This window comes from Pezoporus wallicus, unplaced genomic scaffold (genome assembly GCF_028554395.1).
Source record: "Pezoporus wallicus isolate ANWC-B61680 ecotype Strahan unplaced genomic scaffold, APGP_CSIRO_Pwel_v1 contig_8006, whole genome shotgun sequence".
NCBI classification, from domain to species: Eukaryota; Metazoa; Chordata; class Aves; order Psittaciformes; family Psittacidae; genus Pezoporus; species Pezoporus wallicus.
This window is the reverse complement of record NW_026635487.1, coordinates 1,059,770-1,072,308: the sequence shown is the minus strand read 5'-3', so window position 1 is coordinate 1,072,308 and position 12,539 is coordinate 1,059,770. Positions and strand designations below refer to the sequence as shown.

The window sequence follows — 12,539 nt, the reverse complement described above, 5'->3', positions numbered from 1 at the left end:
TCAGCACCAGTCCTTAGACTCAAAGCTTTTCTGAGTGGAATAGTGCCTTAGGGAACATAACCAGAAACCAGTAGAAGGACCAAGCTCTAAACCACCTAAAGACTTTTTCAAGTGGTTTCAAGTACCTGAGAGCTGAGTTATTTCAAAAACTAGATTTAAAGAACTCAATGTGAGAAGCTAAAGACAAGCTTGGACTTGTTTGCAAACACAAGTAGCCCACTGCACAGGAATCAACCTGAATCTGACTCCTGCAGCAAGGAAGTTCAATGTTATCTATTTGTGGGGCTGACTGAGCTTCAGCTGACTCATACATACAAAGTAGTGATATGGGGGTTATTAAAGGATCACTCTTTGGCAACTGAAGTGTAAACACTAGGGAGTGCAATGAGCTAAATAGCTTTGTGCCACTGGAACAAATGGGTATAAACTGGTCCTGAATAAGCACCAGCCAGGTGGGTGGTTCCTAACCTCAAGAATAAGGCTTTGGAAGGACTCATCAGCAACAGCTGAGGACTAGGTTTGATTTGAAGGAGGGAGTTCGGTGAGCAGGATGGGTGTGAGGCTATAGTGATATGCATTGCCTGTGTAGTGGTCCTTTGAAGCACACAAAGGACAGGTGTTGACTGGGTAAATGCCTTTAGCAGCCCACCTAACAAAGTACCCGAGAACTGACACTTTCTCTACCCCAGAGCAAAGGCCTGGCAGTTCCTCAGAGGAATATAGTACAACCCTTGCACACAACTGACCAAAACCCAAGAGCTGGCTTGCGCCACTTGAGATGTATCAGAACATCAGGAACATATATCACCACATGGCACAGGTTATTTGATCACAGAAACAGAGCTGGCTGAGGATACTGCCCTTTCCATGTTACAAATACTCTCAATGGGTAATTTGCTTTGGCAGCGGCTATAACATGAAGTAGGGTGGTCTTGTTAATAGACCTGTTGGAGTGAGTCTAGAGGAGACCACAAAGATGCTCTGAGGGTTGGAGCAGCTCTGTTCTGGAGCCAGGCCAAGAGAGCTGGGCTGGGTCAGCCTGGAGAAGAAAAGACTCCTTAAAGGGAGACCTTAGAGCAGCTCCAGTGCCTAAAGGGGCTGCAGGAAACATGGAGAGGGGCTTTGGACGAGGGATGTAGGGACAGGCCAAGGGGAATGGCTTTAACCTGCCCAAGGGGAGACTAAGATGAGCTCTTAGGCAGAAGCTCTTCCCTGTGAGGGTGCTGAGGTGCTGGCACAGGGTGCCCAGAGAAGCTGTGGCTGCCCCATCCCTGGCAGTGTTCAAGGCCAGGTTGGACACAGGGGCTTGGAGCAAGCTGCTGTAGTGGAAGGGGTCCCTGCCCGTGGCAAGGGTTGGAATTGGATGAGCTTTAAGGTCCCTTCCAACCCAAACCATTCCATGGTTTGGGCTGGATTACTCATAATGAGAACATTCTCAAGACACAATGGCTTATGTGGAAACTCCTGCTGTGGAAAGCTTGCAGAAGGTCTGAATGAAGATCGGTATCAAAAAAATAATCCATGTATTTGTTCTCCCACTGAATGGATCTTGGAAAATGTCTGGGCCAACATTGGGCTGGGTCACAGCTCATGGCTGGAGATTTCCTTCTTCTCTGCCTGCCCACCTGGGACAGCCTGGAAATCCTTAAGCTCTTCTTTGTCTTCCTGAATCTCCACCTTGTTCCTCTTGGCCATGATCCTGTTGATTTCCATGAAGGTTTTGTTCTTAGTCTCAGGAACAATGATGAAGATGTAAACTATAGTGGCGAGGCAGATGCCACAGAAGATGAGGAAGCTGTAGGGCCCCAGTCCAGCCTAAGGCAAGAAAAGAAGAGAGCATGGATGAGGGCAACGTTCCAGTTGCGTACTTCACATGATTTAGACATGCTGAGCTCTGCAATAGCTAGAAAAAAAAGCAGCCACAGTGATGTGCATGTATTTTATGTTGAATGATTTAAATGATTGAATTAACTTGAAGTTAGGACTGGCTCTAGATTATCTTCTCATATCGCCACCATGGATTCATTGGAAACCACTATTGGTTCACTGGAAAAGGCAGGTGAGGGTCTGTTACAGAAGTCAAGCTAAACTCACCCTTTGCACAAGCTAAAATCACCAACTATAGCAGTGTATAGGTCACTACTGCTGGGGATCAGATTGAACTGGTGACCTTGAGAGCAAAAGCTAAGATTGGGTATTTGCAGTCTTGTGCATGCTCCTGAATTCTGGATCAGACATTCACATGGGAAAGTTACTGCTTTCTTTCAAACCACGTGCAACAGACAGATGCGATAAGAAAAAGCTGACTAACATCACTTTCTTGTCCTTAATATATAATCCTGCATACAGGTACTGGGAACCAACTAGGGCATTTATGGCTCTCAGGATTAAAGGGCTCTCTGTAAGAAGACAGGGGTGAAGACACTGATTTTAAGCTGAAGTCTTGCCCTGTTGTGCTATTGCATCTTACCTCCATGTAGAGGAACACAAGCCCCACAGTGAAGTTGGACAGCCAGTGCACAGACCCACCCACCATGAACGCTGCAGGCCTGGATGACTGCAGGAACATCTCGGTGATCATCACAAAGGGAATTGGACCTGGAAGGGAGTTGCACATTTGGAAATCCCAAAGGGAACTCCCCTGCTTTGAATTCCCAGATGACACTGTTCATTTCAGTGGCAGGCAATAGATGTTAAAGTACTAGTACTAGTGTTTAGAAACACCCATTACATCAAATAAGGGATGAGATTAAGAAAATACAGGGCATTTAAATGAGCTCACACACAGCAACCAACCTCTTTTCTCCCATGGCTGCACCTCAGCCATGAGCCCATCTCCAGTGTAAGTTGTAAAATAAGGTTGATGAACACAAACTGTCTCTCCAGAGAGTACCCCATGAGCAGTGACTAAGCAAGACTTGCTCTTTGGGCAAGAAACAGACTGTGTTCTCATTAACAGGTCCAGACGACCTGGTGCTCTCCCTCCAGCAATGTCCCTGCCCTCCCTGCTTCAATCTGCATGGTGGCATAAATGGAGAAGGAAAGGTTGTGTGCAATTCCATCTGCTATAAAACCTCTACAGGAGTTTGGATGCTGCATTGCTGCAGCTGACCAGACAACTCCACCATGCTGAGAAGCTGAGTCAGGACAAAGCCTTCCCAATATCCACATCTATCTGCACATCTCCTTTCTGCAAAGCCATCTGCAGGGCCATGGGTATAATTTGCATTGCTTCTAATTCGTTGTGTTGCCCACAGATGCAAGCATGCCACATCCCTGCCCAGCTGTGAGGCTCACTAGCTCGGCATAGTTTTGCCCCAGGTTTTACTTGGGGGATATCAGACACAAGCACTGTTGTGCCTTTGCTCTTCTTGACAGCCAGATGCTCCCCTGCCTCACAGACACAGGCAGCTCCTCACTGCAACATAAATAAGCCTAGCAGACAATCCACACAGTGCATGGCCGCACAGAAGAAATTCTATCTCCACCTCCTTGGATTAGCTCCACAGAGCTTTTGGTTTGAAACTGAACGTAACACTCGGCTTTCCCCAGCTTGTGGAGGAGACAGGACCAGTCTGTGCATACTTACTGGCTCCAATAGCATGTCCCATGATGTAAACGATGACACACACTATGCTGAGGTAAGACATCCATGAGACAGTGGTCTGTGAAGAAATTAATCACAGATTACATGCGGTCCCTATCTGAGCATCACCAGCACATTCAAGGCACTATTTGCAGTAAGATCTGAAGGCATTCTAAAGCCAGCATCACCCTCCATTGCCTGATACATACACTCTTAACCACAAAAAATCATAGCCTGGGTATGATCCTTGCTTCCAATAAATCAGTGCAACAGGTATTATGAATATGATGTGCTGGAAACAGCGCTCAGACAAGGAGGATCACAACTTTTCCTGGCTTTACTTTAGTTCATATTATTCCCTCCTTCCCAGGGTGTAGAAACAACTTCAACACATACCAATGGTTCCCTGAACAGTCCAGAAATGCATGGGCAACATCACCTGAGCTATCCAGCTACACACCTGGAGATTGAGAGCCATAGTTAACACTGCACAGGAGACACAGCAAAATCCAAAGCCAGCAAGGAGGAGGATTCTCCTTCCCAGGGATTCCACAATGAAAACCTGAAAGAGATAGAAGAGGGTGAGAGACCAGGCATGGGGCACAGCACTTACTGCAGCAGAACTTATAGTCTTTGTCTCTTAAGAAATTCAGTGCCATTGCCACCGTCTGCTGATGGTCAATCACTTTGGGTAACATAGCTGCCATCAACCAAGGGCCACTCCAGGGCATCTATGGTGCCAAGCAGCTCACAGTATGTGTAAATAACATAACCCAATTTAACCCGTGACAGGCAGGGGAGACTGGGCAAGCCAGAACTTGAAAAGCCCTAATAGAAACTTACAGCAACCAAGGTCATGACGACGTTGATGGCACCTATGGACACAGTGACATACTGAACACTGTTGTCATCCACTCCTGCCGACAGGAAGATTCTGTCTGCGTAGTAGAAGACCTGCAGCAAAACCACAGCTGTGTTTACACGGGACCAAAGGCAGAACATAGGAATCCCAGGCTGGCTGCTTTTGCATCCTGGAACTGGTGCACAGGAGCCTGAGAACCAGTTCTTTCATTTCTGGACACTGCTGTTTGGATCCAGGCACAAGGACCTTACTCTAAAATGTCCAAACGATCCTTAACAGGACAGCTGGACTGTATCTAGTACATGTGTGTACTGGATTTGGGTCAGCACTGCCCCACATCACCCACTGTAAAGCCCCATTCTCCTACTACTCACCCCACTGGCTTTTCCCATGTGCCTTCCCACTCACCCCATTGACCCCCGAGAGCTGCTGGCCCATCATCATGACAATGATGGAGATGAGCTGCCACCTCAAGCCTCTGAAGGTGCACAGGCTGAATACAGTGAACTGTCCTTCTTCCTTTTCTGACCGGTCTTCTTGGCGCATCTCTTGGATCTCATCATCCACATCATCCCGGCCTCTCAGCTTCTGCAGAGCTAGTTGGGAAAGGAAAGCGAGTTATGGACCCCAGAGAGCAGGCCTGCAGCGAGCTCTCCTGCTTCAAATCAAGACAGAACACTGTTCCCACCATGGGCAGCAGTGCTTCCATGGTGGCAGGTCAGGGATTCACATATGCAGAGAAAGGAACAATGCTGCAGGAGCTCCATCCACCAGCAGCGTCAATGGAGTTTTCTACACTCGCTTCACTGCTGGTTGCTGTCAATCATGTCCCACAGATCTTCCCCCTTCCATTAGAGGATGATACTGTACCTCGCCGTGCTTGCTCTTCATTGCCCTTTTGTATCAGCAAATATCTGGGACTCTCAGGGAAAAAGGGCAATATAAGGAGCTGAATTAGCGATGGGATCCCAGTGAGCGCCAGCAGCACGGGCCAGCCTGCAACAGTGAGGCAAGGTGACAGCTATGAGACATCTTCCCCCTGTGGGGGCCACAGAAACAAGTCCCAAGCCAGGAATTTACCTCTGGCATTCCCAAGGATGATGTTGAGACCAAGGATCTGAGCTATAAGGATCCCAATGCTGATGAAGAGCTGGGGTACGATCCCAATCGCACCTCTCAGATTTCTGGGGGACATTTCTCCAAGGAACATGGGAACCACGTTGGAAGCCAGACCTAGTAGAGAACAACGTTAGACATGCAGTGCCTGGCAGCAGCACACCCACTGTCTTTACTAAGATGCCTTTTTCCTACATGAGACCGAAGCAATCCCTGCTGGACCAGAGCAGGAAACCTCACGCTCAAGCCCTTCTGCTCCAGCTGACTTTAGTGTCATCTTCTGGCCAGTGCATAAGCTGTGTGTGTTCTCCTCACTCTTCAGTGGAAGATGGGACAAAACACACATGGCATTGGTTCACTCAGTACATGGAGAGGTACCAAACCCATCACTGCATCTGGTACCCTCAGAAGCTCTGGCTTTGGGAGTGCAACCTGCCCACCTTCAAAGCAAAGCACAACTTGGTTCTGTGAGGCTCTAGCTTCAATGCTCAGCAGCAAAGCACTTAAAGAGCCTGAGAAGGCAGCAGTAGGCTGTGATCTGGGCAGTCTCAGTGCACATAAAAATAGCTCCCAGCAGCGTCTGCCAAGCCCTTCAACACGATACGTGGAAAGAATCCTGTGTGCTGCTTCAGAGGTGCTCACACCCCCAGGATGCATGGGAGGGATTTATACTTCCTCTAAAACAAGCAGAGAAATCAATATCCAAACTGATGTAAGGGTGGAAGGATGCGACCTCTTGCTGGCCTTTATCAATTCACTGCTCCTTTGGTTGCTTGGTAACGCTTCCCAGAGAGCTCTGTTGGTCTGAGATCTCTTACCAGCACCATGCTGGAAGAGGTATTTAAACTCGAATAGCACATGGGGTATTTTGAGGAACACTGCATTGTAACCCACTGTAACCCCAGCAAGCTGCCAGCTCCATGGTTACGCTGTAAATCCTGGCATGTAAACCCCAAAGTTCTGGGGTCAAATGACCATGAGACTCTCAGCTTTCATTTCTCAGCTTCCTAGCTTTCAGGAACACGGAGTTAGAAAGCTGTCGTCTGGAAGCAAAAGGCTTGGGAGCAAGTATTTAAGGAACCAGAAAACCCTATACAAGTAAACTCATGAGATGCAGTAGTTTAAGTTTATATTATAAACAGCCTTTTAGTTGCCCAGATTAAAACATGCCAGCAGCATGGACTACTGCAGTCAAGCAACAGCATGTTTCTTACTGCTCAGACCAATGCTGATCAAGGCCTGCCAAGAGGGGCCCTGCGTACAGCAGTGCTGCCAGCACCACAGCCACCCTTTACCAGGCAGGGCTGCACTTGGATCCTACCAGAGCTCCAAGCCCCTGTGTCCAACCTGGCCTTCAACACTGCCAGGGATGGGGCAGCCACAGCTTCTCTGGGTACCCTGTGCCAGCGCCTCAGCACCCTCACAGGGAAGAGCTTCTGCCTAAGAGCTCATCTCATCTCCCCTCTGGCAGGTTAAAGTCAGTTATTAAATGGCTGGGAAGAGGGGTCACCCTTGACAGGTCCTTTAGTATTTATGCAGAGATCCCATGCTAAGAGCAGCTGCCAGGCTTAGGAGAGTCAAAAGCCAAACCAAAAGCACTGGAGGAGATGAATTTCCTGCCGTAGCTCACCAATTTCAACTGCTGTGTGTTACAGGTCAAGCTGTTTTCTTATCCCAGTTTCTTGTTTTCTTCTTTTATCTTTACAGGATATCCCAACTCAGTAACAAACGATGGGGAACATCAGTCTAACCAGCCCAAAGCCAATGAACTGAGTCTAAATGCTGTTATAGGACCCTTACCAACGTGGTTTTGCTCTGCTTGGTATAGTGCTGCCCACCCCTTCTGTGTTTGTTCCCTATTACTGTAGCTGTAATACAGCCACTTACACCAGTAACACACCCCCCCCTTTAATGCTTCTTTCCTCCTGCTGGAAGAACAGTCTGTTCCAGCACTGGATCATTGGGTCTGGCATCATCTCCAGTGACTCTGACTTGGAAAGATTATTCTGTTTCTAATTATATTAAAGAGAAAAAAAGACAAGGGGGGTGTGTGCACAGAAAAGGCAAGCAAGGCCTTAAAATGGCTTGTAAGATTATCAGGAGCAGCAGAAGGTTTCCTGGCTGTTGGAGCTCCAGTGCCTAGCAGGTGCTCATTGCAGAGGATAGCTGCATCTCAGACACATATCTCCTCTGTACATCTCACATTCCAGTCTCTCTGCTCTTGCCTGCTGTAGATCTTTACTACTCCTGCAACGTGCAGATGACAGCTGTGATTCAGGAACAGCACTGATATGCAGATATATGGCTAAAACCTGTGAAACCACCCTTTGTGACAGTAAAACACCTTTACATAGCCAAGAATGTATTTGTTGGTCTCCCTTCACCATCCACTTACCAGCAAATATTCCCATGATAACACGTGAAAAGATGATCACTTCATAGGTTTTTGCTAGCTCTGAAGTTCCCATTAGGATTGCAGCAGAAATAGATAAGAGGTTACTTATCAGCAAAGTGCCCTTTCTGTGAGGTAATAGAAAAGGAGACAGATTCAGTTGATTTTCTGTCTAAGGCCTCAGCAGCAGAGAGATCCCCTCTGTGCCACAGTGTCCAAAACTCAAATGAATCACCATCCCAAGGACTACTCACAGGGAAAACGGCTGCTGTCCCATTTTCCCTGCAGGGAATGAAGGCTTTGAGATGATCTTGAAGGTCTTTCCCAACCCAGCTGATTCTGTGATTCTCAGGAAACCCAAGCAGCAGAAGCTGGGCCTGTTCTCAGACTTTCCTCTTTGCTCTTTACCTGGCTCAGTGCCCAATATATGGCCTTGACCACATTGAAACCATGTAAGATCTTCTACACATGGGAAACAACACATGCTGCTGAGCCCAGTGGCTGATCACCAGCCTATCTGCCTTACAACCAACGTGCATGACGCTGTCATGCTCCTGGATGGGCTTGGCAAGCCTTATCTGAGCCCAGAAACTGCTGCTCAAGGACCTTAAACACCACGGTCACGTACCGGCCGCAGTTGTTGACCAGAGGCCACACCATGAGGGACCCAAAAAAGCCACCCAGGGGGTACATGGACACAGTAAGAGACCAGAGCAGCGTCTGGAAGCCACTCTCCATAGGCACTCCACTCCTGTTGTAGTACGTTTGGTTGTAGAAGTCTTGCATGTACTGGAATAAAAGATGCACGTTTAGCACAGTGAGTAAAGCTTCCATGCTCCAAAAGCTAGTCATGTCATAAAGCTTTAAACAAGCATTGAAGAAATGAATGCAAGAGATGGGGATGGAGAAGCCTGGACTAAGTAACTGCTAGTACGAGTTATCCTGCCTTATGGGATCTGCCTGCTATCCCAAAGGGAAGGCATTTCTCACGCCCAGTCTCTCCTAGGCACAAAGTCCAAACTGGGGCACCATACACCTTAACACCCCCTTCCTTTCCAGGGGAACCACTTCCCAGCTCCAAAGCATGGAGAACTCCAAGCACCTGCCCACAAACACCCATAACCCACTGGTACCCTCCTGCCTTGTTTTGCTCATAAACCTCCTCCCGGGTCATCGTCCACTCCATAGTCCAACCTACCGGGGCTGGAGAATTGATCACAGACACGTTGTACCCATACTGGAAAGAAGATCCAAAGGCAGATATCAGCGTTACCGTTGCAAGCACAAGTGTCATTTTCTGCAGGGGGGAGAGAAAACATAAACCCCACCTCAGCAGCAGGTTTGGACTGGGGCATAAATGGCAGTCAGTAAAAACAAATACCCTAAGACTTGCTTTTCACTTCATGTTATTCTATAGACAAAGCCCAATGGGTTGTTCTCATTAAAACTCGGTCTGTTCTGCTTGATTTGCACATAGTCATTACAGTAATTGATTCTGCCCTTTCCTGGTATTGATAGAACACTTGGATGATGAATAATTGTCAAGTTACCATGCTTAGAATACCCTCCCTGCAGGGAAAAAGGTTGTGTGCAATTATCCTTTCCCCAACGTGCAATTGGATAGTGAAATAACACAGGATATTGGCACAGGGAAGCTTTAAGAAGAAGAGGTTTTGGATGAAGTGACAAAATCCCTTTCCTGCTCATTTGTTCTGCCTCCCACATTTCAGGATCAAGCTCTTTACGACTCTAATCCGATTGCCACTGAAGCCAATTAGAACTTATCCAAGTAGCTCAGCCAGGGCTTGGCTGTGGGGTATAAGAGCAGCTCTTTGCAGTTAAGCAGAAGGGTGAAATTGCGACTTGGAGTAGGACCAAGCACTGGCCATGTCTGTGGGTGCAGACCTCAGGGTTACGAGCAACTCGCTTTTCGCAATGCTTCCATTGCTATTTAGTCCTCAGCCTGCCCACCCTGTGTTGGCTGGGCTGGGCTGGGGTTTTTAGTAGCTCACTAATAGCTCCCATTGCTGCTACATCAATAAAGTCATTTTTCATTCAGAAGTATTGTTTCTGTCAGCACCATTAGCCTTCATGTCTGCAAGGCTTTATTTATGTCGCAACACCCAAGTCGGGTCCCACACACAGGAGCTGTCATTTCCCTAATGGAACGTATTGTCCAAAGAGCTGCTGGTAGCCCTTAGATTCCCTGTATTCCTCAGCAGCTCACCTCCAGAGACCTGCAGAGTTTAAGGCACTACAGAAGATCAATCCCAGCTGATCTCAGAGTAACGCTCAGGAGGAAGCTGAGGCTTCCAGCTCCTTTTTCTCGTAGACTGCTGCCACTGTGGCCCTGGTGATGAAAAGCAGGCTGCCTTCCCCTCATCCAACCAACCCCAGGAGCTCCAAAGAGCCGCTGCTGTTAACTGCTCACATTCAGCACCCTTAGGAAAACCCCTGGCACACGCGAGCATTGCATTGAGCAAGAGTCCGCAGAAACGCTGCTGCGAAAGGCAGCCCCCATCCGGAAGCATCCGCAGCCTAAAACTGATGGGGAAGGAGGGCAGAAACCCCACACGCAGAAAGCGAAAGTCACACAGAAGGTCCACGGCAAGGCAGAGAACCTCGAGGCACATAAACGGGGCTCAGGAGCAAACACCCCGTGCCCTCCCTGTGAGCTCCGCGTGCACGTGGCAGCCCGACGGCTCTCGGTGGTCTCCTACCTGCAGAGCTCGCCCTGTGCCGCGGTGGGAGGCTCAGGTGGAGGACCAGACCCTGCGCACTTACCCCCCGGGAGCCTTCATTGCTGGCAGAGCTCCGCTCCTCCCCTTTCAACTTCATTTTGGGGTCTGAGCCACGGCCACCGAGCCCAGGCTTTTATAGCCCAAACAGAGCAGGAAGAGGAGAGGAACGCCCTGCGCAGACAATCCCCCTCTGGCCTCGCAGATAACATCCAATCAAAGGCAGGCTCTAGCAGTTGAAGCGAGCTGTTGCTCTTCTCTGACCATTCTCTTCCTCTGCGTGACTGCCTCGTGACTTCTCTTTCTTTCTCCTCGGTCGAGCCCGTCGCCGTTGGGTCAGATACTCTGCTGCCAGAGCCCGGCTCCAAGCAGATGTCCCGCCCGGCTGCAGCGAAACAGGCTCCTCTGCCCCACAGGAGGGGCAGACCTATTGCAAAAGCGGCTGAACGAGCTGTTTCCTGCAGCTATATATACACAGATAAGTGCGGAGCAACAGAGCTGCTGCAGCTGTGCAGAGGCTGCCTGGCAATCCTTGCGACATGGAAAATGGGGCGTTCTGCGGGGCCCCTGGCAACAGAGAGGATGTTTGCCGTGGGCCACAGCATCAGCCTGTGTTAACCCTTCTGCAGCCTTCAACTGCACGTCTGCCCTTGGGCCGGAATACTCCTTATTGTCCTGCCTTGCCCAGACCAGCTTGCTCAGGGCACTTTTGCAAGGCACAGGGAACAGGTTCTTCCCCTCAGGTTTGTTTTTGACAGCGCACAGAACACAGCTTTCCCACCAAAGCACATTAGCTCCTTTCCCTCTCATGCCAGGTACGCCACGTGTTGCTGGCTTAGTATTAACCCCCTGCACTGTGCGAGTACTTTGAACAGCACAGAACCTGGTTAATAATCGACTAAGGTTTCCAGAGTGTATCAGAGAAATGCAAAGTTCACAGATACCTCCAGCAGCTGGAGAGACTGGAGCCAAACCTCGCTATTATTGGCCCATCTATCTTTAGCAGCCAGTTGTTCATGTGCCTTGCATGCATTCTTTGACTGGCTGCAGCCTCCTTTCCTCCAGGTGAAAGCATCCTGTGCTAAAAATAGGAAGGGGAACAGAGCCCTGGTGCTTTCAGGGCAGTGGAACCGAGCCCTTAGGTTTGTTGTCATCTGGGTTTTATTGTATTTGACTACTATTGCACTTTGTTATCCTCAAGGACAACGTTTGCTGGGATATCTTGACAGCGGATCACACCTCAAGAACACTCCTGAGTCTTTCAGGAACTGCTCCTGCTGCTCAGTTCCCATTACCACATGGTGCCTTAGCTAAACAGAACTGAACATGCATTTCACCCATAGCTCATCCTCCTCCGCATTCCCACTGGGAGGATGGAGCTAGCTGGCACTAACCAAGATGCTCCAAGCTCAGCTTTTCCCATGCTGCCTTCAAACACTGCTCAAAGCACCCCACACCAAATGGGACAGGCCATAGCTCACTCAGTAACAGGTTTAGCTCTCACTTTCACAGCTCTTTGGCCAGAAAAGGGAAAATGGAAAGCAAGGGGTGGGGACATTGCGAGCAGGACCAATTCCTTACATGGAATTCCCGTACTTTAAAGACGGCATCATTCCTATGGGAGTTCTTGGCAGAACGACCACAGTAATTACCGAGTATCAGCCACTGTAATACTCTGTAATTACAAGGAAGGGGAACTCGCTATCATGTCTTTAAACCCTTTTCTTGACCTTGAAGGGGTAATCTTGACACATAGAGAAATGGAACAGGACATGGGTGTTTGCCATCAGAAATCCTTCACCAGAGTAAATATTTGCTTATGGTGGCGGAATGGCTTAAATGCTT

General features: G+C 48.8%; 1 protein-coding gene across 1 annotated transcript; it reads right to left on the bottom strand.

Annotated features, from left to right (window-relative positions):
* Positions 1–1,503: 1,503 nt before the first annotated feature.
* On the bottom strand, positions 1,504–11,150 carry LOC130611378 (solute carrier family 2, facilitated glucose transporter member 5-like). The gene is made up of 12 exons (XM_057432070.1): positions 10,741–11,150; positions 9,155–9,253; positions 8,585–8,745; positions 7,960–8,084; positions 5,529–5,681; positions 5,319–5,444; positions 4,857–5,044; positions 4,430–4,540; positions 4,047–4,148; positions 3,590–3,665; positions 2,471–2,598; positions 1,504–1,815 (listed from the first exon to the last, which is right to left on the bottom strand). Exons 1-12 carry the CDS (start codon positions 10,792–10,794, stop codon positions 1,582–1,584), a joined length of 1,557 nt encoding a protein of 518 aa, XP_057288053.1. The 5' UTR covers positions 10,795–11,150; the 3' UTR covers positions 1,504–1,581.
* Between the last annotated feature and the right edge of the window lie 1,389 nt (positions 11,151–12,539).